This window comes from Chiloscyllium plagiosum, unplaced genomic scaffold, assembly GCF_037043375.1.
Source record: "Chiloscyllium plagiosum isolate Xiang-an unplaced genomic scaffold, Cpla_swu_hap1 HiC_scaffold_50, whole genome shotgun sequence".
Taxonomy (NCBI): Eukaryota; Metazoa; Chordata; class Chondrichthyes; order Orectolobiformes; family Hemiscylliidae; genus Chiloscyllium; species Chiloscyllium plagiosum.
The window spans coordinates 50,819,657-50,845,443 of record NW_028270188.1 but is presented as its reverse complement, the minus strand read 5'-3'; the positions used below and the strand labels follow the sequence as shown (position 1 = coordinate 50,845,443).

Below are 25,787 nucleotides of genomic sequence, written 5' to 3'. Positions count from 1 at the left end.
ATTAGCGATCCCTCAGCACTTACCCTCCAACAATCAGCTATCCCTCAGCACTGACCCTCCAACAATCAGTGATCCCTCAGCACTGACCCTCCAACAATCAGTGATCCCTCAGCATTGACCCTCCAACAATCAGCTATCCCTCAGCACTGACCCTCCAACAATCAGTTATCCCTCAGCAATGACCCTCCAACAATCAGCGATCCCTCAGCAATGACCCTCCAACAATCAGCCATTCCTCAGCACTTACCCTCCAACAATCAGCGATCCCTCAGCACTGATCCTCCAACAATCAGTGTTCCCTCAGCATTTTCCCTCCAACAATCAGCGATCCCTCAGCACTGACCCTCCATCAATCAGCGATCCATCAGCACTGATCCTCCAACAATCAGCGATCCCTCAGCGCTGACCCTCCAACAATCAGCGATCCTTCAGCACTGATCCTCCATCAATCAGCGATCCCTCAGCACGTACCCTCCAACAATCAGCGATCCTTCAGCACTGACCCTCCAACAATCAGTGATCCCTCAGCACTGACCCTCCAACAATCAGCGATCCCTCAGCACTTACCCTCCAACAATCTGCGATCCCTCAGCACTGATCCCCCAACAATCAGCGATCCCTCAGCACTTACCCTCCAACAGTCAGCGATCCCTCAGCGCTGACCCTCCATCAATCAACGATCCCTCAGCACTTACCCTCCAACAATCAGCGATCCCTCAGCAATGACCCTCCAACAATCAGCCATTCCTCAGCACTGACCCTCCAACAATCAGCGATCCCTCAGCACTGATCGTCCAACAATCAGCCATTCCTCAGCATTTTCCCTCCAACAATCAACGATCCCTCAGCGCTGTCCCTCCAACAATCAGCGATCCCTCAACACTGGGTAAAAACAATGACTGCAGATGCTGGAAACCAGATTCTGGATCAGTGGTTCTGGAAGAGCACAACAGCTCAGGCAGCATTCGAGGAGCAGTAAAATCGACGTTTTGGGCAAAAGCCCTTCATGAGTCAGTGCTGACACTCCCACAATCAGCAATCCCTCAGTGCTGACCCTCCAACAATCAGCAATTCCTCACCACTGACCCTCCAACAATCAGAGTTCCCTCAGCACTGATCCTCCAACAATCAGTGATCCCTTAACACTGACCCCCATCAATCAGCGATCCCTCAGCACTCACCCTCCAACAATCAGCGATCCCTCAGCACTCACCCTTCAACAATCAGTGTTACCTCAGCAGTCACCCTCATACAATCAGCGATCCCTCAGCAGTCACCCTCCAACAATCAGTGATCCCTCAGCACTGATCCTCCAACAATCAGCTATCCCTCAGCACTGACCCTCCATCAATCAGCGATCCATCAGCACTGATCCTCCAACAATCAGCGATCCCTCAGCACTCACCCTCCAACAATCAGTGTTCCCTCAGCAGTCACCCTCCAACAATCAGCGATCCCTCAGCACTCACCCTCCAACAATCAGTGTTACCTCAGCACTCACCCTCCAACAATCAGCGATCCCTCAGCACTCACCCTCCACCAGCAGCGTTCCCTCAGCACTCACCCTCCAACAATCAGCGATCCCTCAGCAGTCACCCTCCAACAATCAGCGATCCCTCAGCAGTCACCCTCCAACAATCAGCGATCCCTCAGCACTCACCCTCCAACAATCAGTGATCCCTCAGCACTCACCCTCCAACAATCAGCGTTCCCTCAGCACTGATCCTTCAACAATCAGCGATCCCTCAGCACTTACCCTCCAACAATCAGCGATCCCTCAGCACTCACCCTCCAACAATCAGCGATCCCTCAGCACTGACCCTCCAACAATTAGCGATCCCTCAGCACTCACCCTCCAACAATCAGCGATCCCTCAGCACTGACCCTCCAACAATCAGCGATCCCTCAGCACTCACCCTCCAACAATCAGCGATCCCTCAGCACTGACCCTCCAACAATCAGCGATCCCTCAGCACTCACCCTCCAACAATCAGCGTTCCCTCAGCACTCACCCTCCAACAATCAGCGTTCCCTCAGCACTCACCCTCCAACAATCAGCGATCCCTCAGCACTGACCCTTCAACAATCAGCGATCCCTCAGCACTTACCCTCCAACAATCAGCGATCCCTCAGCACTGACCCTTCAACAATCAGCGATCCCTCAGCACTCACCCTCCAACAATCAGCGATCCCTCAGCACTCACCCTCCAACAATCAGTGATCCCTCAGCGCTGACCCTCTGAGGGTGATGGAACTCACAGTACTCTGCCTCAGAGGGAGAGCGCTAATACTGAACCACAGCTGGCACCTCAAGTGTAGGTCCCTCTGTGCACCTCATCCTCCTTTTGTGAGTGAATAAATTTCTCAAGACTGTGTCAAGCAACAGTTAACCGTATTAACCCAGTTTTAATCTACAAAGGCAGTAAACAAACTTCAAACTGTGCCAGGGACACAATCACCTCCATTGAGATGAACAATCACATGTAACGAGAGCTTGTGGCTGGAAATTTTTCACGACCCCAAGTGTCTTTAAACAGCTCATTAATCTGTCTCATTCGTTTACACCCGATTACAGAACAGTACATTCAAGTCGTCCAGGCAATTGGGATTTGGCTGAAAGAAGGAGTTCAGTCAGCAGTATGGTGTTTACAGGACAAAAAAATTTGAGCACCCTGTGTGCCTCGTGGATGAACGACAAACTCAGTCCTTCGATCCTACCCCACCGTTTAATATGTTCATTTTGTCAAATTATTCTTGCATGCGTCTGAATTAACCCTTCATTGTTCTTCGATTCCCTCACTGATTAAAAAAAAATCAGTCTCAGCCTTGAATATCTTTAATGACCTAGTCTCAATAGCCCTGTGCAGTAATGAATATTCACTCCCCCTGGAGAGAAGACATTCCCCCTCATCCCTGTCATCAGTAAGGAGACCCGTTACTCTGAGATGATGCTCCTCTAAGTCCTGGGCTCTCCCTCACAAGGGGAGACAATATCTCCTCCGTTGAGTCCTCTAAGAATCTTGTATGTTTCTATCAGTTTGCCTTTCATTCTTCCAAACTCCAATGAGTACAGGCCCATGCTGCTCAACCTTTCCTCATCGGACAGTCCCTCCATCCCTGGGATCAGCCGAACAAACCTTCTCTGGACTGCCTCCAGTCTACCCTTCCTTAGAGACGGGGCCCCAAAACTCTTCAGAGTATTCCAGCTGCGGTCTGACTAATGTCTTTTACAGTCTTAGCAAAACTTACTCATATCTGTTCCCCATTCCTTTGGAAATAAAAAGTGCATTTATCTTCCCTATTATCTGCTGAACTTGGATGTGATTGATGGATGAGGAGTCCCAAACCCCTCTCTTCCGCGGCTTTCCGCAGTCTTTCTCCATTAAATGAATATCCAGCTCCCCTGTTCTTCCCGCCGAAGTCTATCATTTTTCCACATTATATAGGCAGCTCCAAAGGCGTCATTTTAAGGTGAGAGAAGAAATATTTAAGGTGGAACCTGAGGGGCAGCTTTTTCACACAGAGAGATTGGTGTGTGTGTGTGTGTGCAATGAACTGCCAGAGGCAGTGGTATGTGCAGGTACAGTCCCAATGTTTAAAAGACATTTGGACAGGTACATGGATAGGAAAGGTCTGGAGGAATATGGGCCATGTGCAGGCAGGCGGCACTAGTTTAGTTTGGGATAATTGGTCAGCATGGATGTGTGGGACCGAAGGGTCTGCTTCCATGCTGTCTATGTAGCTATGACTGGATTCCGCATGCTAAACTCATGTCTTTGGCAAATGAGAGAGAGAGAGACGGGAAGACCATGAGTGTGCGTCAGAGAAACTCTATTGATTTGGTGCAATTCCTTGCAATGCCAAAATCAGCCAAAGAATGCATCTATCTTGCATTGAAGACAGATGCTTGTCTTCTTTCTTCGTTCGGGTTTAAGGGTAGAGAAAATTCATCCTGACCGCAGAACTGCTGAAAGCCATGGAATCGCTAAGTGGTGGAACATCTAGGTCACTGGACTTGATACTGGGACAGGAGGAGACTATTCAGCCTCTGCAGCCTGTTCAACAGAGGACCTGCATCTTAACCCCATCTAACCAACCTAAACACCCGCCCCTGAACCCAAGAAGATAATCTACCTCTCCCCGCCTTGTGATTCCCTGTTGTTACCCCATCCCTTCCCAACACTTCCCCAAATATTTTTTGAGGCCCACTCTCTTGTAAAAGATTCAATCTCTGCTGTTGGATGGAGAGCAACATTTTGAGGTGGTGAGGGTGGGGGGAGATGAATGGGTCTCGCCACGATCCCTTGGGCGAAGCCCCAAAAACGAACCCAAAGCAATGTGCGCGGTTATCCCGTTGCTGTGCGTGGGATCCTGCTGTGCGTGCAGAATGGCCGTCCACTTTGTCCGGGCATCTGTGAGTTCTTCAGTCGTCTTAAACCCTTCAACAAGATGGCCCATTAATCCACAACAGGACAATACATGACCAGTGTGTGTGTGAGAGAGAGAGACCTGTCTTCAGATTGCAGTCTCGCTTGGGTGTTGGGAAGCATTCAGCCCCCTCGAGCCTGCTCCGCCATTTAATGCTATCATGGCTGACCATCCAACTCAGTTCCCCCCCCCCCCCCGACCCCCACCCTGCTTTCTCCCCTTTATAACCAAATCCAATTCCTGAAGAACATTCAATGTTTCGGCCCCAACCACTTTCTGTAACAGAGAATCCCACAGGTTTCCCCGCTGTCTGGGTGAAGACATTCCTCCCCGTTCTCAATACTACCCCGTTTCCTTTATACTGTGACCCTCGGTTCTGGACTTCCCCTGGTCATTCGGAACATCCTTCCCGTGTTCACCTTGTCCAGTCCTGTTCGATTTCTGAGATACCCCCTCATTCTCCTATACTCCAGCGAACGTTGTCCTCACCGATCCAGTCTCTCTTCATACATCACTCCTGCCGTCCTGAGAAACCCTAATGCATTCCCTCTGTAGCTATATGCATGTTTAGCAACTTGACCTCCATACCCCCTTCTGTGGTAGCGACTTCCACAGGCTCGCCAGTCTCTGGGTGAAAACGTTCTCTGGATCTCAGGCAGGATTCTTAAGGGAGGAAGTGAGATTAGAGTCGAGAGTGTGGTGCTGGAAAGGCACAGCAGGCCATCCAAGGAGCAGGAGAATCGACATTTTGGCCATAAGCCCTTCTTCAGGAACTGAAACTCAATTCTCCTGCTCCTCCGATGCTGCCTGACCTGCTGTGTTTTTCCAGCACCACACTCTCGACCTAGGATTCTTCAGGGGCTTGGCAGAATCAATGCTGAGAGAATGTTTTCCCCCTCCTGGGAGAGTCTAGGACCAGAGAGCACAGTGTCAGAGCAAGGGGCAACCAATTTAAGACCAAGATAAAGGGGGAGTTTCTTCTCTGAGGTTTGAGTGTCTTTGGAAGACCTATCCTAGAGAATTCTGAGGAGGCCATGCCCTAGTGGTATTATCAGTGGACTGTTAATCCAGAGACCCAGGTAGGGTTCAGAAAAGATTTACAAGGATGTTGCCAGGGTTGGAGGGTTTGAGCTATAGGGAGAAGCTCAACAGACTGGGGCTGTTTTCCCTGGAGCGTTGGAGGCTGAGGGGTGACCTTATAGAGGTTTATAAAATCATGGGGGGCGTGGATAGGGTAAATAGACAAGGTCTTTTCCCTGGGTTGGGGGGAGTCCAGAATTAGAGGGCATAGGTTTAGGGTGAGAGGGGAAAGATATAAAAGTGAGCTAAGAGGCAACTTTTTCACACAGAGGGTGGTACATGCTTGGAATGGACTGCCAGAGGAAGTGGTGGAGGCTGGTACAATGACATTTAAAAGGGATCTGGATGAGTATCTGAATAGGAAGGGTTTAGAGGGATATGGATTAAGTGCTGGCAAATGGGACTAGATTAGGTTAGGATATCTGGTCAGCATGAATGAGTTGGATCGAAGGGTCTGTTCCCATGTTGTACACCTCTATGACTCTCATGTTCTGGGGGACCTGGATTCAAATTCATTCACTGCAGGTGAATTCAATGGGGTAAAAAAAAAATCTCAGGTGTAATAATGACCATGAATCCATTGTCGATTGAACCCATCTGGTTCACTAATGCCCTTTAGGGAAGGAAACCGCCAACGTGACTCCAGGCTCACAGCCGACATTTGAGATGGGCAATAAATGCTTGTCTAGTGTGAGTGAATAAGCAAGGAAGAGTCATTGTGTATATTTAAGGCTGCGTTATATAGATTCTGTAGGGTTGTCATGTGGGTGGGCAGGGGAGGGGGGACAGTCAAGTGACTATGAGGAGTGTCAGATCAGCCATGGTCCATCCCAAGTGAATTTGCATGGCACCCTTTCCCCGGGATCATCTCTCCCTCCTGAATCCTGGCGCCCTAATTTAGGAAAAGGGGTTTAGGATTATTTTATGCTCGCTATTGACTGCTTGCTCCATCCTGATAGTTGCGACGGTCAATACCTTTGCCTCGAAAAGACTGGACAAGTTGGAGGAGGAGTTCCCAATCCTGCAGCTATCGATAGACGAGGTACGTGGAACAGTGCCCTTTCTTTGAAATTTCCATCTCATGTCCGTCCTTTTCCTCCCTCCAACTAACGCAACCAGCACAGTGGGGGGGGGAACTGGATGACTTTACAACAGAGGAACCCTGGCCGGTTTCCCATCCCCATTCCCTCGTTCCATGGCGCCAGAGCACTGAAGTCATTCACACTACGCTCTGCTGTCCAGAGGGCACGGATTGGCATCCGAATTGCACCAGTATGCCCGCCTCTATTCAAGGATGGGTTTACGACTGGACCCATCAGAAAACCCTAATGGGGTATGACTCTGATCCAGCAGGAGTTACTCTAATCCAGTGGGAATTGCTGTCATCCAGCGGGAACGGCTCTCATCCAGTGGGAATGATTCACATCCAGCGAGAAAGATTCACATCTAGCGGGAATGACTCTAACCTAGTGGGACTTGCTGTCATCCAATGGGAAAATTTAATTAGTGGGCATGATCCTCATCACCTGGGAAGACTGTCATCCGGTGGGAATGATTCTAATCCAGCAGGAATGACATACATCCAGCGGGAATGACTCTAATCCAGTGGGAATTACTCTCAACCAATGGGAAAAATTGTACTTAGTGGGAATGATCCTCATCATCTAGTGGGAATGATTGTAGATTAGATTCCCTACAATGTGGGAACAGGCCCTTCGGCCCAACAAGTCCACACCGACCCTCCGAAGGGTAACCCACCCAGACCCATTCCCCTACACCTAACACTACGGGCAATTTGTCATGGTCAATTCACCTAACCTGCACATCTTTGGATCATGGGAGGAAACCCACGCAGACCCGGGGGGAATGTGCAAACTCGACACAGACAGTTGCCCGAGATGGGAATTGAACCCGGATCCCTGGGGCTGTGAGGCAGCAGTGCTAACCACTGAGCCACCGTGCTGCCCCAATGGGAATGGCTCTCATCCACTAGGGAACACTGTACTGCAGCGGGAAAGACTGTAATGTAATGGGAATGATTCTCATCCACTGTGAATAACTCTAACCCAGTGGGAATGACTCGAATTCAATATGAATTACTCTCATCCAATGACAAATACAGTCATCCAGTGGGAATAACCTGCATCCACTGGGAAAGAATGTAATCCAGTGGGAATGGCTCTCATCAAATGAGTACGACTGCATCCAGTGGGAATAACTCTAACCTAGTGGAAATGATTCAAATCCAGCGGGAAAGACCATAATTTAGTGGGAATGACTTTAACCTAATGGGCTGCACTCTAAACCAGCAGGCATTCCCAGGCAAGAAGTAGATATCCAGTCCTACTGAGGGGAAAGGGGATGTAGTCCAGGCGGAAGGGTTTCCAAGGGATCTGACCAGACAGTGGACAGTAGTGAGTGCCAGTCAGTGGTACCCATTCTGGCCCTCGGTGAGGAGTGAGGGGAGACAGTGTGCAACTGAGACCCTCTCTCGCCTCATCCTCAACCCCTACCCTGTCTCCTTTGGCCACCAGGTGACCTTCCACCTCAGGGAGTCCTGGACGCTGACCCTGGACCACGCGCAGGAGCGCCTGAGCGAAGAGACGGAGAGGCTGAGGGCAAGGAGTGGTGCCCTGGTGGAGGAGACGCGGATGGTCATGACGGGTCAAGCCGCGGCCTTCCTGACCACCAGAGTGGGCCAACTGATGGTTGCCAGTGGAGACAGCTGGGTGCGGCTAATGGAGGAGACACTGGACCGGTACCTACCGGACTACGAGGACAACTGCGGTGAGTGGCTACCCTGACCCTTCTCAATGCATTCACGTAGCGCCCCCCCGCAACCCCGCCACTACCCCACGCTGTCAAGGAAACACCTTCGGCATTTTAATGGGAGATGCAACCAGACACAGTCTGACCTCAAGCCAGACATTGAGGTCAGAGGCTCAGCTTACCCCAGCAACAAGACAGCAAGACGACTGCATTCGCACAGCTCAGTCCGAAGCGCCCCTCGTCAATGTTTATGGTACTGCGCTGTCATCCTCTAGACCCACTCGCTATCTCTGTCACCTCCTCCAACCCCTACACCCTCTTCCTATCTCCGTCACACCCTCCAGCGCCTTTCACCCTCTCCTTATCTGTCACCCCTTCCCTATCTCTGTCACCCCCTCCAGTGCCCTACACCCCCTCCCTATCTCTGTCACCTCTTCCAGCCCCTACACCCCCTCCCTATCTCCGTCACCCCCTCCAGTGCCCTACACTCCCTCCCTATCTCTGTCACCCCCTCCAGCACCCGACACCCTTTCCCTGTCTCTGTCACCCCCTCCCGCGTCCTACACTCCCTCCCTATCTCTGTCACCCCCTCCAGCACCCTACACCCAGTCCCTATCTGTCACCTCTTCCAGCCCCTAAACCCGCTCCCTATCTCCATCACCCCCTCCAGCACCCTACATCCCCTCCCTATCTCTGTCACCTCCTCCAGCATCCTATACCCCCTCGCTATCTCTGTCACCTCTTCCAGCCCCTACACCCTCTCCCTATCTCCATCACCCCCTTCAGCACCCTACACCTCCTTCCTATCTCTGTCACCTCCAGCGCCCTATACCCCCTCCCTATCTCTGTCACCCGCTCCAGCCCCTACACCCCTCCCTATCTCCGTCACCCCCTCCAGCCCTCTATACCCCCTTCCTATCTCTGTCACCCCATCCAGCCCCTACACCCCCTCCCTATCTCTGTCACCCCATCCAGCCCCCTACGCTCCCTACCTATCTCTGTCACCCCATCCAGCCCCTACACCCCCTCCCTATCTCTGTCACTCTCTCCAGCTCCCTACGCCCCCTCCCTATCTCTGTCACCCCATCCAGCCCCCTACGCTCCCTACCTATCTCTGTCACCCCATCAAGCCCCTACACCCCCTCCCTATCTCTGTCACTCCCTCCAGCCCCCTACACCCCCTCCCTATCTCTGTCACCCCATCCAGCCCCCTACACCCCTTCCCTATCTCTGTCAGTTCCTCCAGCCCCTACACCCCCTCCCTATCTCTGCCACCCCATCCAGCCCCTACACCCCCTCCCTATCTCTGTCACCCCATCCAGCCCCTACACCCCCTCCCTATCTCTGTCACTCCCTCCAGCCCCCTACACCCCCTCCCTATCTCTGTCACTCCCTCCAGCCCCCAGACCCCCTCCCTATCTCTGTCACTCTCTCCAGCCCCCTACACCCCCTCCCTATCTCTGTCACTCCCTCCAGCCCCTACACCCCCTCCCTATCTCTGTCACCACCTCCAGCCCCTACACCCCCTCCCTATCTCTGTCAGTCCCTCCAGTTCCCTACACCCCCTCCCTATCTCTGTCACTCTCTCCAGCCCCCTACAACCCCTCCCTATCCCTGTCACCCCCTCCAGCCCCCTACACCCCCTCCCTATCTCTGTCACCCCCTCCAGCCACCTACACCCCCTCCCTATCTCTGTCACCCCCTCCAGCCCCTACACCCCCTCCCTATCTCTTTCACCCCCCCCAGCCACCTACACCCCCTCCCTATCTCTGTCACCCCCTCCAGCCCCCTACACCCCCTCCCTATCTCTGTCACCCCCTCCAGCCACCTACACCCCCTCCCTATCTCTGTCACCCCCTCCAGCCCCTACACCCCCTCCCTATCTCTGTCACTCCCTCCAGCCCCTACACCCCCTCCCTATCTCTGTCACCACCTCCAGCCCCTACACCCCCTCCCTATCTCTGTCAGTCCCTCCAGTTCCCTACACCCCCTCCCTATCTCTGTCACTCTCTCCAGCCCCCTACAACCCCTCCCTATCTCTGTCACCCCCTCCAGCCCCCTACACCCCCTCCCTATCTCTGTCACCCCCTCCAGCCACCTACACCCCCTCCCTATCTCTGTCACCCCCTCCAGCCCCTACACCCCCTCCCTATCTCTGTCACCCCCTCCAGCCACCTACACCCCCTCCCTATCTCTGTCACCCCCTCCAGCCCCCTACACCCCCTCCCTATCTCTGTCACCCCCTCCAGCCACCTACACCCCCTCCCTATCTCTGTCACCCCTTCCAGCCCCCTACACCCCCTCCCTATCTCTGTCACCCCCTCCAGCCCCTACACCCCCTCCCTATCTCTGTCACCCCCTCCCTATCTCTGTCACCCCCTCCCTATCTCTGTCACCCCCTCCTTATCTCTGTCACCACATCCCTATCTCTGTCACCCCCTCCCTATCTCTGTCACCCCCTCCCTATCTCTGTCACCCCCCTCCCTATCTCTGTCACCCCCCTCCCTATCTCTGTCACCCCCCTCCCTATCTCTGTCACCCTCTCCAACCTCTGGACGTGCACCATAATAAAGTCATGATGTGGAGGAGCCAGTGTTGGACTGGGGTGGACAAAGTTAAAAATCACACAACACCAGGTTACAGTCCAAGAGGTTAATTTGGAAGCACATTAGCTTTCGGAGAGCTGCCCCTTCATCAGGTAGCTGTGGAGGAAGGCCACAAGACATAGAATGTGATACCTCTGACCAGCAGCTCGCAAACTGGACATTAGCCACCAGATGGCAGCATTGCCCAGCTTCTCAACAGCGACAGAATCATTCATAATAATATCAGAAACAGACCAAGAGTAGGCCATCTGCCCCCCTGCTTTGCCATTCAATAATTACCATGGCTGATCCACTGTGTGGACTCAGCTCCACTTACCCGCCCTCTCACCATAATCCTTCATCCCCAAAACTGTTCCAAAATCTGCCTTAAAGACGTTCAACAAAGTGCCCTCAACTGGGCGGGGGGATCCCACAGATTCACAGCCCTCTGGGTGAAGAGCTTCCCCCTCAGCTCAGCCCTAAATCTGCTCCCCCCCCCTCTTATTTTTAAGGTACTCCCCCCCCCCCCCCCCCCCCACCCCACCCCGTTCTAGTTTCACCCTCCGGCGGGAACAACCTCCCTGCTTCGATCTTATCCAGGCCCTTCGTCATTTTATAAAGACCCCTCCCTCGGATGAGTGTAGTCCCAGTCTCTTCAATCTCTCCTCCCAAGGTAACCCTGTCCACTCTGGAGTGAAACCCCCTGTGCACCACCCCCCCTCCAGGGCCCAGTACATCCTTTCTCAAGGAGGGGAGACCGAACCCGTACACAGTTACTCCCAGGTGTGGCCTCCCCAGCTCCCTGTACAGCTGCAGCGTGACCTCCCTGTTTTTAAACTCCATCCCTCTCGCGATGAAGGCCAAGATTCCATTTTCCTTCTTAATCTGCTGCTGCACGGTCGTACAGCGCAGAAACAGACCCTTCAGCACAACTCCTCTACGCCAACCAAGTTTCACAAACTGAATGATTCCCATTTGCCAATGTTTGGCCCATATCCCTCCAAACCCTTCCTATTCATGTCCCCACCCAGATGCCTTTTAAATGCTGTCATTGTACCAGCCTCCACGACTTCCTCTGGCAGCTCATTCCACACATGCACCACCCTCTGTGGGAAAACATTACTCCTTAGGTCTCTTGTAAATCTTTCCCCTCACACCTTAATGGGTGGCTCAGTGGTTAGCACTGCTGCCCCATGGTGTCAGGGACCCGGGTTCAATTCTAGCCTCAGGTGACTGTGTGGAGTTTGCACATTCTCCAGCTCCCCCCTCCCTGCTCCATGACTGCATGGGTTTCCTCCCACAGTCCAAAGATGTGCAGGTGAGGGTGGCTTGGCCATGGGAAATTGTCCCATAGTGCCAAGGGATGTGCAGGTCAGGGTGGGATTGGCCATGGGAAATTGTCCCATAGTGCCCAGGGATGTACAGGTTAGGGTGGGTTGGCCATGGGAAATTGTCCCATAATGCCCAGGGATGTACAGGTTAGGGTGGATTGGCCATGGGAAATTGTCCCATAGTGTCCAGGGATGTGCAGGTTAGGGTGGATTGGCCGTGGGAAATTGTCCCATAGTGCCCAGGGATGTGCAGGTTAGGGTGGGTTGGCCATGGGAAATTGTCCCATAGTGTCCAGGGATGTGCAGGTTAGGGTGGGTTGGCCATGGGAAATTGTCCCATAGTGCCCAGGGATGTACAGGTTAGGGTGGATTGGCCATGGGAAATTGTCCCATAGTGTCCAGGAATGTGCAGGTTAGGGTGGATTGGCCATGGGAAATTGTCCCATAGTGTCCAGGGATGTACAGGTTAGGGTGGATTGGCCATGGGAAATTGTCCCATAGTGCCCAGGGATGTGCAGGTTAGGGTGGATTGGCCATGGGAAATTGTCCCATAGTGCCCAGGGATGTGCAGGTTAGGGTGGATTGGCCATGGGAAATTGTCCCATAGTGCCCAGGGATGTGCAGGTTAGGGTGGGTTGGCCGTGGAAAATTGTCCCATAGTGCCCAGGGATGTGCAGGTTAGGGTGGATTAGTCAGGGATTAAACGTGGAATGATGGTGTTGGGGGAATGGGTCTGAGTGGGTTACGCTTTTGAGTGTCAGTGTGGTCTTGTTGGGCCGAAGGGCCTGTTTCCACACAGCAGAGATTCTATGATTGAACCTATAATTTTGAGCTCCCCTACCCCGGGGAGAAAAGACCTTTGCCATTCCCCTTATCCGTGCACCTCATGATTTTATAAACCTCTAAAAGGTCACCATTTAACCTCCGATACAGGAAACGGTCGCAGCCAATCCAGCCTCTCCCGACAAATCAGATTCTCCGTTCCTGGTAACATCTTTCCTGCACACTTTCCAAATTAAAAATATCCTTCCGATAACAGGGAGACCAGAACTGCATACGGTATTCCACAAATGCAATTGGGGCTGGGGGAGGTGACAGAGATAGGGAGGGGGAGTGGGGGCTGGAGGGGGTGACAGAGATAGGGAGGGGGAATGGGACCTGGAGGGGGTGACAGAGATAGGGAGGGGGTGTAGGGGCTGGAGGGGGTGACAGAGATAGGGAGGGGGTGTAGGGGGCTGGAGGAGGTGACAGAGATAGGGAGGGGGTGTAGGGGCTGGAGGGGGTGACAGAGATAGGGAGGGGATGTAGGGGCTGGAGGGGGTGACAGAGATAGGGAGGGGGTGGAGGGGCTGGAGGAGGTGACAGAGATAGGGAGGGGGTGTAGAGGCTGGAGGGGGTGACAGAGATAGGGAGAGGGTGTAGGGGCTGGAGGAGGTGACAGTGATAGGGAGGGGGTGTCGGGGCTGGAGGAGATGACAGAGATGGGGGGGATGTAGAGGCTGGAGGGGGTGACATAGATAGGGAGAGGGTTTAGGGGCTGGAGGAGGTGACAGAGATAGGGAGAGGGTGTAGGGGCTGGAGGAGGTGACAGAGATAGGGAGGGGTGTCGAGGCTGGAGGAGGTGACATAGATAGGGAGCGGGTGTAGGGGCTGGAGGAGGTGACAGGGCTGGAGACAGTGGGGGTGCGTCCAGAGAACAGAATGGGATGCACATCCTTAATCCTGAATCTGTAATTAATGTGAGGAATGTACGGAGAATGCTGTGATTGTTCTGATTATTTGTGTTTGACTGGCCCTTGCCTGGGGAGCAGGGAGAGACTGTCTTTGTGTGATCTGTCTACGTGACCGAAGGCAGCAGATAGCTACAGGGAGTATCTCCCATCTCCCATTGCCCCAGCCTCTCCCCACGGGGGGCCCGGTAACTCATTGCCCAGTGATCGTCCCCCCACCCCTCCCCCCACGTTTGGGAGCTCCTGCTGAAGCTGTACTCTCTTGGGCAGCTTGCCCCTGACCCCTACACCTCGCTGAAGATGAAAATACAAACTCTCCTCCCTTTCCCCGCCCCACCACTCCATCTGCCTGGTTTTCCCACTCTCACCTCCATCCGTGAGTCCCCCTCTGGTGACACCCCTCCGTCGAAGACCCCAATGTAATTCGAACGCCTCGATTCACTCTCTCCCGCCACTTTCACCCTCCCCACTCCGAGGGGAGCCCAGTGCAGCCCCACAGCCGGCCTCTCCTCACACACTCAAACCCGTTATCCCTGTCTGCTCTCGGCCTATGCTCCCACCACACTACCCTCCGACATTCCTGACCTCCTTCCATTCTGAATGCAGGGCCTGGAACACACAAGAATCCAAGGATGGACCGCGACTGTCCTTTCAACCCCACCGTTCCCATTTACACTCCCTCCCTATCTCTGTCACCCCCTCCAGCCCCTACAACCCCTCCCTATCTCTGTCACCCCCTCCAGCCCCTACAACCCCTCCCTATCTCTGTCACCCCCTCCAGCCCCTACACCCCCTTCCTATCTCTGTCACCCCTCCAGCCCCTACACCCCCTCCCTATCTCTGTTCCCCCTCCAGCCCCCTACACTCCCTCCCTATCCCTGTCACCCCCTCCAGCCCTCTACACCCCCTCCCTATCCCTGTCACCCCCTCCAGCCCCCTCCACCCCCTCCCTATCCCTGTCACCCCCTCCAGCCCCCTACATCCCCTCCCTATCCCTGTCACCCCCTCCAGCCCCTTACATCCCCTCCCTATCCCTGTCACCCCCTCCAGCCCCTACACCCCCTCCCTATCCCTGTCACCCCCTACACCCCCTCCCTAATCCTGTCACCCCCTCCAGCCCCTTACATCCCCTCCCTATCCCTGTCACCCCCTCCAGCCCCTACACCCCCTCCCTATCCCTGTCACCCCCTACACCCCCTCCCTAATCCTGTCACCCCCTCCAGCCCCCTACATCCCCTCCCTATCCCTGTCACCCCCTCCAGCCCCTACACCCCCTCCCTATCTCTGTCACCCCCTACACCCCCTCCCTAATCCTGTCACCCCCTCCAGCCCCCTACACCCCCTCCCTATCCCTGTCACTCCCTCCAGCCCCCTACACTCCCTCCCTATCCCTGTCACCCACTCCAGCCCCCTACACCCCCTCCCTATCCCTGTCACCCCCTCCAGCCCCCTACACCCTCTCCCTATCTCTGTCACCCCCTCCAGGCCTCACACCCCCTCCCTACCTCTGTCACCCCCTCCAGCCCCTTCACCCCCTCCCTATCCCTGTCTCCCCCTCCAGCCCCCTACACCCCCTCCCTATCCCTGTCACCCCCTCCAGCCCCCGACACCCCTCCCTATCTCTGTCACCACCCCTCTCCAGTCACTACACCCCCTCCCTATCCCTGTCACCCCCTCCAGCCCCCTACACCCCCTCCCTAACCCTGTCACTCCCTCCAGCCCCCTACACTCCCTCCCTATCCCTGTCACCCCCTCCAGCCCCCTACACCCTCTCCCTATCTCTGTCACCCCCTCCAGGCCTCACACCCCCTCCCTACCGCTGTCACCCCCTCCAGCCCCTTCACCCCCCTCCCTATCCTTGTCTCCCCCTCCAGCCTCCTACACGCCCTCCCTATCTCTTTCCCCCCCTCCAGCCCCCTACACTCCCTCCCTATCCCTGTCACCCCCTCCAGCCCCCTACACCCCCTCCCTATCTCTGTCACCGCCCCCCTCCAGTCACTACACCCCCTCCCTATCCCTGTCACCCCCTCCAGCCCCCTACACCCCCTCCAGCCCCCTACACTCCCTCCCGATCTCTGTCACCCCTCCTGCCCTCTGCACCCCTTCCCTATCTCTGTCACCTCCACCAGCCCCTACACCCCCTCCCTATCTCTGTCACCTCCACCAGCCCCTACACCCCCTCCCTATCTCTGTCACCTCCACCAGCCCCTACACCCCCTCCCTATCTCTGTCACCGCCTCCAGCCCCCTACACCCCCTCCCTATCTCTGTCACCACCTCCAGCCCCTACACCCCCTCCCTATCTCTGTCACCTCCTCCAGCCCCCTACACCCCCTCCCTATCTCTGTCACCCCCTCCAGCCCCCTACATCCCCTCCCTATCTCTGTCACCCCCTCCAACCCCTACACTCCCTCCCGATCTCTGTCACCTCCACCAGCCCCTACACCCCTTCCCTATCTCTGTCACCTCCACCAGCCCCTATCTCTGTCACCCCCTCCAGCCCCTACACCCCCTCCCTATCTCTGTCACCCCCTCCAGCCCCCTACATCCTCTCCCTACCTCTGTCACCTCCTTCCCATGATGTTTGGGTGAGGGGGTGTCAGGTGGGTAGCAGGGGGACAGGGCCAGTTGCTGAAATGGGTTGGATGTACGTTTGACAGCCTCCTGTGGCCTCCTCCATTGAGAGGTTCTGACTGAGCGTTCCCCTTGGCACTGATTTACCATTCCCTTCCTTCCTTCCCCCCTCCATCGTACAGGAGTGGGAGACGCCGCTGTCCGCGGATTTGAGCGGGGTATCCCAGGAGAGCCCAGTCTCTTGCCCAGGGTGCAGCGCCTCACCCGCAAGCTGAACTCCCGACTGTCCCAGAGAATGCTCCTGTATTCCCAGAGAGCTGAGGAAGGGACCCTGACCAACATCCTGCTCTTGGTGCAGCTGTTCGACCGGGTGAGTCCTCACTCTTTCACTCTCCTCCCACAGCCCCCACACACAGCTCAGCGCTCCGAGAAGCTACAGTGCAGCTGCTGCACCAGCCCCTCCCTCGCTCTCACATTCCCCCCCCCGCCATGTCCAAACCAAGCCCCCTTTCCAATCACACGTCCTCACCACCCCTCCCACCTTTCTCCTTCTTTTCCAACTGTCCCGTTTCACTGTGGTCCCACCCTCCCAATCTCCCTGACTCTGCCTCTCTTCCTGTCTCCTGTGTTCTCTCACTTTCCCCTTTGCTCTCTCTCTCTCTCTCTCTCTCTTTCTTGCTCTGTCTCTCCTTCTCTTTCTCACTTTCCCTCTGTGTATGTTTCTCTCACTCTCCCCCTCTCTCTCTGTCTTCCTCTCTCACTCTGTCTCCCTCACTCTATCTTTCCCTCTCTCGCTATCTCTTACTTTCCTTCTTTCTAGGTGCCTGTCTCTCTCTCTCTCTCTCTCTCTCTCTCTCTCTATCTCTCTCTCTCTCTCTGTCTTCCTCTCTCTCTGTTACTCTTTCTGTATCTGTTTCTCTGTCTGTCTCTCTCTCTCTCTTTCTCACTCTGTGTTGCTCTTTCTCTATCTCTATTTCTCTCTTTTTCTCCATCTCTCTTTCTCTCTCTCTATTGCTCTCTCTGTTGCTCTCTCTCTGTTTTTCTGCCTCTCTGTCCCTCTCTATCTCTCTTTCTCTTTCTCGCTCTCTCTCTATCTCTCTCTCTGTTGTTCTCTCTCTGTGTTTCTCTCTCTCTCTTTCTATCCCTCTCTCTCTCTTTCTATCTCTCTCTCTGTTGCTCTCTCTCTTTCTATCTCTCTCCGTCCCACTCTACCTCTCTCTCTCTCTCTCTCTCTCTGTCCCACTCTCCCATCAGTGAAAGTGAGGACTGCAGATGCTGCAGATCAGAGTTGAGAGTGTGTTGCTGGAAAAGCGCAGCAGGTCAGGCAGCATCCGAGGAGCAGGAGAATCGACGTTTCGGACAAAAGCCGATTTTCCTGCTCCTCGGATGCTGCCTGACCCGCTGTGCTTTTCTAGCGCCGCTCTCTCGACCCCCCTCTCCCGTAGGTCAGCCCTGCGATGGGATTCTGAGATACCTCCCCTGTGTCTCCCTCCCACACGAAGAGGGTCACGTTTCAGACCCACCGCCATCTCATTCTGTGCGTACGAAGAGAGCCCCAAGAGGAAGGTCATGCCCTCACTGAGGGGGGGGGGGGGGGGGTGGGGTGGGGGAGGAGAGGGAGTTATTTCCAAACAAGTGTGGCACATACAGCATGAGAGGGGTATCACACTCTGAACCCTGCAACCCGACTTCACGTTTGTGGGGAAGAGGAAGGTCAAGAGCCTTGCTACCTAAGTCAGACAAATCTCCAACACCACTGAGAAAATCTGATGGCAACATTAATGTTAGGTTTCAGTCACAGAGAATCCTCTCCAGATCTTATCGCCCAGGCAGCTGCTGGTTGTTTACGACAGCTCCACCGATAGGACACTGATAAAGATGGGTCAGGGAAGATTTCTGTGTTTTTAAATACACTGTTATCGTGAGGAACATCTGATGTCTGATCTAAGTTCCCTCTCTCCATCACGTACATAGTGCGGCAGCAACAACAACTGTGCATTGCAATAGCTCCCCCACAACGCCAGAGAAGATCTCCAGGCACTTCACAATTGGATACAGTCTGTCCCTCAAGGGACACCTCAAGTCACAAGGGATGGGTGTCGAATGTTTCACTCAGAGGCGTTCAGAGCTCTAAGAAGCAGCTCAAGGCGAGAGAGACCGAGAGCGAGTGGAGGAGAGAGAGAGAGAGACAGACAGACAGAGAGGGAGGGAGAAGCAGAGAGAGACAGTGAGAGAGAGAGAGAGGGAGAGACAGAGTGACAGGGGGAGAGAGAGGGAGACAGACAGAGACATAGAGAGAGAGAAAGAGACAGAGAGACAGGCAGAAACATAGAGAGAGGGACAAAGCAGAGAAGTTTAAGAAGAAAATTTCAGGGCTCCCACGGGCAGTGGGGGAAGAATGGGGGACTCATTCCTGTGAGGAGTGGGGGGGAGAATGGGGGGCTCGCTCCTAAGAGGAGGGGGGGGGGGATTAGGGGGCAGAATGCGGGACTTGCTCCCACAGGATGAATGTATTCTCATTTCAGTCCGTCACTGTCCCACCAAGTTGTCCTCGTACAATGACCTTCCATCGTTCTAAGTTGCGATGTTCACCAATGATTGCACAATGCTCCACACCATTCACCGCTCCTCACATACTGACGCTTTTCATATCTAAATGTAACGAGACCTGGACAGTATTCAGGTTTGGGAAGACAAGTGACGAGAAATACTTGCACCACCCAAGTGCCAGACAATGACCACCTCCGATAAGAGAGAATCTTAACGACTGCCCCTTGACATTCAATGGCGTTGCCATCACTGTATCCCCTACTATCAACGTCCTGAGGGTTACCATTGTCCAGAAACGGAACTGGAACCAGCCCTGTGTAAACGCAATGGCCTCACGAGCAGGTCAGAGGCTGGGAATCCTACAGTGAGGAACTTCCCTTCTGATTTCCCCCAAAGCCCGTCCCACTATCGACAAGACACAAGCCAGGAGGTGTGAGGGAATACTCCGGGGGGGTAGCTTGGGAAGCTCGACACCGTCCAGGGACAAAGCAGGCCCCTGCTTGATTGGCACCACATCCACGAACATCCCCTTCCTCCACCACTGATGCACAGTCGCAGCAGTGTGTACCGTCTACAAGATACACTGCAGTGACCTCCCAAGCCCACAACCACTAACATCGAGAGGGACAAGAGCAGCAGATACATGGGAACACCACCACCTGAAGTTCCCCTCTGAGCCCCTCACCGTCCTGTCTGAGAGATACGTGACCTTTTTCTTCACTGTTACTAAACTGACAAGTTTCGTGGATATGGTGCCAATAAAGTCTGAAACTTTTTTCCTGGATCACTTTCTGATCAGTGGTCACCCCCAGGATGTTGATAGTGGAGCAGATTTAATGATGGTAACATTATCGATTGCCAAGGGGCAACGGTTGGATTCTCTCTCAATGGTAATCCCCAGGATGTTGATAGTGTGGGGGGAGGGGGACTTTAGTGGCAGTAACACCATCGTTTGCCAAGGGCATTGGTTAGATTATCTCTCAATGGGAACTCCCAGGATGTTGATAGTGGGGAGATTCAGTGATGGGAACACCATTGAATGTCAAGGGGGCGATGGTTGGATTCTCTCTCAGTGACAACCCCCAGCATATTGATAGTGGGGAGATTCAGTGATGGTAACACCATTGAACGTCAAGAGGGCGATGGTTAGATCTCTCTCATTGGAGATGGTAATCCGCAGGATGTTGATAGTGGGTGGGGAATTCAGTGATGGTAACACCATCGAATGCTAAGGGGGCGATGGTTAGAATCTCTCTCCATGGTAACCCCCCAGTATGTCAAAGGACCTGTCCCCCGACCCCCCCCCCCCCCCCCCCCCCCCGCCCCCCCAAGGCAGCACGGGACCAATGCCAAAGTCCAAAACCGCCTGGGGGACACAGTCGGAAAAATAGAACAGCGAACGTGCAGCATCGCTCGAACCCAGTGCCTCTTGGGGCCTAGTCTGCCACGGGTGAAATCAGGGCCAAAGGAAGGTTGCCCTGGCGATGGGGCCTAGTCAGAAAGGCTCAGCCAGGGGGAGGGGGGGCACCGTCCGCAGTTTTCAGTGGAAGCAGAGTGAGGAACCTCCAACAACTTGCTCACATTCAAATTACAGACGGAGCTCCCTTCCCCCCAAACCCTCTCTGTATTTTCCAGGCTGCTTGTTTTGATAGATTAGTTTATTTTTTTTGTGCAGTGCACTCCACCAGTCAGTCCCGCGATCACTGATAACCTGCTTCGACACCGTGCAGAATCGCACAATGACATCCAAATAATGGGAATCTAAGACCAACGGGTGGCGCACACCATGAGGCCATTTGGCCCATCAGGTCTCTGCTCAGTCTTTGAAGGAGCTACCTCAGTGACCCCACACACTCCCCATACCACTTCCTCCTGACTTTTACCCCCACAGGCTTATAAGATTTACCCTCTCGAGGTATGTCCTGCCCTTTTGATAGTTTCTGTTCAATCTGCACTGTCAGAGGGTCAGTGCTGAGGGAGTGGGCACTGTGGGAGTGTCAGCACTGAGGGAGCGGGCACTGTCGGAGGGTCAGTGCTGAGGGAGTGGGCACTGTCAGAGGGTCAGTGCTAAGGGAGTGGGCACTGTCAGAGGGTCAGCGCTGAGGGAGCGGGCACTTTGGACGGTCATTGCTGAGGGAGTGCTGCACTGTCGGAGGGTCAGTGCTGAGGGTGCGGGCACTGTCGGAGGGTCAGTGCTGAGGGAGCGGGCACTGTCGGAGGGTCATTGCTGAGGGAGTGCTTCACTGTCAGAGGGTCAGCGCTGAGGGAGCGGGCACTGTCGGAGGGTCAGCGCTGAGGGAGCGGGCACTGTCGGAGGGTCAGTGCTGAGGGAGTGGGCACTGTCGGAGGGTCAGTGCTGAGGGAGTGGGCACTGTCGGAGTGTCAGCGCTGACGGAGCGGGCACTGTCAGAGGGTCAGTGCTGAGGGAGTGGGCACTGTCGGAGTGTCAGCGCTGAGGGAGCGGGCACTGTGGGAGGGTCAGTGCTGAGGGAGTGGGCACTGTCAGAGGGTCAGTGCTAAGGGAGTGGGCACTGTCAGAGGGTCAGCGCTGAGGGAGCGGGCACTTTGGACGGTCATTGCTGAGGGAGTGCTGCACTGTCGGAGGGTCAGTGCTGAGGGTGCGGGCACTGTCGGACGGTCAGTGCTGAGGGAGCGGGCACTGTCGGAGGGTCATTGCTGAGGGAGTGCTTCACTGTCAGAGGGTCAGCGCTGAGGGAGCGGGCACTGTCGGAGGGTCAGCGCTGAGGGAGCGGGCACTGTCGGAGGGTCAGTGCTGAGGGAGTGGGCACTGTCGGAGTGTCAGCGCTGAGGGAGCGGGCACTGGGAGGGTCAGTGCTGAGGGAGTGGGCACTGTGGGAGGGTCAGCGCTGAGGGAGCGGTACTGTGGGAGGGTCAGCGCTGAGGGAGCGGGCACTGTGGGAGGGTCAGTGCTGAGGGAGCGGGCACTGTTGGAGGGTCAGTGCTGAGGGAGTGGGCACTGTCAGAGGGTCAGTGCTGAGGGAGTGGGCACTGTTGGAGGGTCAGTGCTGAGGGAGTGGGCACTGTCAGAGGGTCAGTGCTGAGGGTGCGGGCACTGTGGGAGGATCAGTGCTGAGGGAGCGGGCACTGTCGGAGGGTCAGCGCTGAGGGAGCGGGCACTGTCGGAGGGTCAGCGCTGAGGGAATGCTGCACTGTCGCGGATGCCCTCCTTCAGTTGGCACAGTGAAACTATAAAGAGCCTGCTCGGGTACCCAGTGTAAACGCTGCAGTGTTGGAATGCGGCGAGGTTGGCCGGCATCACGGACTCCCTTCTGCCCCCTCCCCTCCTAGGGAGCTGAGACAGATACTGATTCCACAATGACTCCTCAGTCTGCCTGGCTCCCCCCACACCCCGGCACATTCCGTCTTGTAAACAGCTTGTTTTGTGCACGTGTACGACCAGGTGACCTCCCCCCCTCCCTCTCACCTCCTGCTCTGGAAGAAGGTCCTTCAAATCAAATTGAACTGTGCAGGCGCTATACAAATGCATGCAGGTTTTTTTTGTTGAAGGCTCTGATGGACAGTGCGGGTGTCATGAGGAATCACTTCCGCTCTCCCTGCCCAGGAGCTCCCACTGCCCTGGTCCATCACTGTCTGATTAATCCCATCGATCAGCACTGAGGCCTCACGAGGCTCCTGTCTCCAAGGGCACACGGGCTGTCTCTCTCAAACAACCGGCTGCAACAAACATCCTGCATTTATGTAACACCCTGCACGTAGGCAAGGCAGGCTGCTTTTTCTCGGGAGGGCCATTCCTGAGCTCAGGACATTCGGCCCCCGGGGAGGGGGTGTAGGGGCTGGAGCAGGTGACAGAGATAGGGAGGGGTTGTAGGGGCTGGAGGGGGGTGACAGAGACAGGGAGGGGGTGTAGGGGCTGGAGGGGGGTGACAGAGATAGGGAGGGGGTGTAGGGGCTGGAGGGGCTGACTGAGATAGGTAGGGGGTGGAGGGGATGACAGAGATAGGGAGGGGGTGTAGGGACTGGAGGGGGTGACAGAGATAGGGAGGGGGTGTAGGGGCTGGAGGGGGTGACAGAGATAGGGAGGGGGTGTAGGGGCTGGAAAGGGTGACAGAGATAGGGAGGGTGTATAGGGGCTGGAGGGGGTGACAGAGATAGGGAGGGGGTGTAGGGGCTGGAGGGGGTGACAGAGATAGGGAGGGGGTGTAGGGGCTGGAGGGGGTGACAGAGATAGGGAGGGGGTGTAGGGGCGGGAGGGGGTGTAGGGGCTGGAGGGGGTGACCAATTTATCCTCTCCATCAGTCTGTTACACAGGGAAACTGGAACATCAGGGCAGGCAGAGACAAGGTAGGACTAATAAATTACACTGCATTTATTTCAATGCAAGGGACCTAACAGGGAAGGCAGATGAACTCAGGGCATGGTTCGGAACATGGGACTGGGATAGCATAGCAATTACAGAAACATGGCTCAGGGAGGGGCAGGACTGGCAGCTTAATGTTCCAGGATACAAATGCTACAGGAAGGATAGAAAGGGAGGCAAGAGAGGAGGGGGAGTGGCATTTTTGATAAGGGATAGCATTACAGCTGTGCTGAGGGAGGATATTCCCGGAAATACATCCAGGGAAGTTATTTGGGTGAACTGAGAAATAAGATTGGGATGATCACCTTATTGGGATTGTATTATAGACCCCCCCAATAGTCAGATAGAAATTGACAAACAAACTTGTAAGGAGATCTCAGCTATCTGTAAGAATAATAGGGTAGTTATGGTAGGGGATTTTAACTTTCCAAACATAGACTGGGACTGCCATAGTGTTAAAGGTTTAGATGGAGAGGAATTTGTTAAATGTGTACAAGACAATTTTCTGATTCAGTATGTGGATGTACCTACTAGAGAAGGTGCAAAACCTGACCTACTCTTGGGAAATAAGGCAGGGCAGGTGACTGAGGTGTCAGTGGGGGAGCACTTTGGGACCAGCGACCATTATTCTATTAGATTTTAAATAGTGATGGAAAAGGATAGACCAGATCTAAAAGGTGAAGTTCTAAATATGAGAAAGGCCAATTTTGAACTTTCAAAAGCTGATTGGAGGCAGATGTTCGCAGGTAAAGGGACGGCTGGAAAATGGGAAGCCTTCAGAAATGAGATAACAAGAATCCAGAGAAAGTACATTTCTGTCAGGGTGAAAGGAAAGGCAGGTAGGTATAGGGAATGAAAATGTGTTGCTGGAGAATCGACATTTCGGGCATGAGCCCTTCTTCAGGAATGAGTATATGCCAGGTATAAGGAATGCTGGATGACTAAAGAAATTGAGGGTTTGGTTAAGAAAAAGAAGGAAGCATATGCCAGGTATAGACAGGATAGATCGAGTAAATCCTTAGAATAAAGGAAGTAGGAGTATATTTAAGAGGGAAATCAGGAGGGCAAAAAGGGGACATGAGATAGCGTTGGCAAATAGGGTTAAGGAGAATCCAAAGGGTTTTTACAAATATATTAAGGACAAAAGGGTAACTAGGGAGAGAATAGGGCCCCTCAAAGACCAGCAAGGCGGCCTTTGCGTGGAGCCACAGAAAATGGGATAGATACTAAATGAATATTTTGCATCAGTATTTACTGTGGAAAAGGATATGGAAGATATAGACTGTAGGGAAATAGACGGTGACATCTTGCAAAATGTCCAGATTACAGAGGAGGAAGTGCTGGATGTCTTGAAATGGTTAAAGGTGGATAAATCCCCAGGACTTGATCAGGTGTACCTGAGAACCCTGTGGGAAGCTAGGGAAGTGATTGCTGGGCCTCTTGCTGAGATATTTGTCTCATCGATAGTCACAGGTGAGGTGCTGGAAGACTGGAGGTTGGCTAACGTGGTGCCACTGTTTAAGAAGGGTGGTAAGGACAGGCCAGGGAACTATAGACCAGTGAGCCTGACCTCGGTGGTGGGCAAGTTTTTGGAGGGAATCCTGAGGGACAGGATGTACATGTATTTGGAAAGGCAAGGACTGATTAGGGATAGTCAACATGGCTTTGTGCGAGGGAAATCATGTCTCACAAACTTGATTGAGTTTTTTGAAGAAGTAACAAAGAAGATTGATGAGGGCAGAGCGGTAAAAGTGATCTATATGGACTTCAGTAAGGCGTTTGACAAGGTTCCCCATGGGAGACTGATTAGCAAGGTTAGATCTCATGGAATGCAGGATAACAAGCCATTTGAATACAGAACTGGCTCAAAGGTAGAAGACAGAGGGTGGTGCTGGAGGGTTGTTTTTCAGACTGGAGGCGTGTGACCAGTAGATGCCACAAGGATCGGTGTTGGGTCCTCGACTTTTTGTCATTTATATAAATGAGTTGGATGCGAGCATAAGAGGTACAGTTAGTAAGTTTGAGTAATTTTGCAGATGACACCAAAATTGGAGGTGTAGTGGACAGTGAAGAGGGTTACCTCAGATTACAACAGGATCTGGACCACATGGGCCAATGGGCTGAGAAGTGGCAGATGGAGTTTAATTCAGATAAATGCGAGGTGTTGCATTTTGGGAAAGCAAATCTTAGCAGGACTTATACACTTAATGGTAAGGTCCTAGGGAGTGTTGCTGAACAAAGAGACCTTGGAGTGCAGGTTCATAGCTCCTTGAAAGTGGAGTCGCAGGTGGATAGAATAGTGAAGAAGTATGCTTTCCTGTATTGGTCAGAGTATTGAGTACAGGAGTTGGGAGGTCATGTTGTGGCTGTACAGGACATTGGTTAGGCCACTGTTGGAATAT

General features: G+C 54.0%; 1 protein-coding gene across 2 annotated transcripts in view; it reads left to right on the top strand.

Moving 5' to 3' along the window:
* LOC122547942 (perilipin-2-like) overlaps positions 1-25,787 on the top strand; it is a 54,952-nt gene that overhangs the window by 13,021 nt on the left and 16,144 nt on the right. For both annotated transcript variants that reach the window (XM_087985068.1, XM_087985067.1), the window contains exons 4-6: positions 6,468-6,550; positions 8,043-8,295; positions 16,679-16,866. In XM_087985068.1, the coding sequence (XP_087841194.1) occupies positions 6,468-6,550; positions 8,043-8,295; positions 16,679-16,866 (524 nt within the window). The remainder of the gene's footprint in view (positions 1-6,467; positions 6,551-8,042; positions 8,296-16,678; positions 16,867-25,787) is intronic.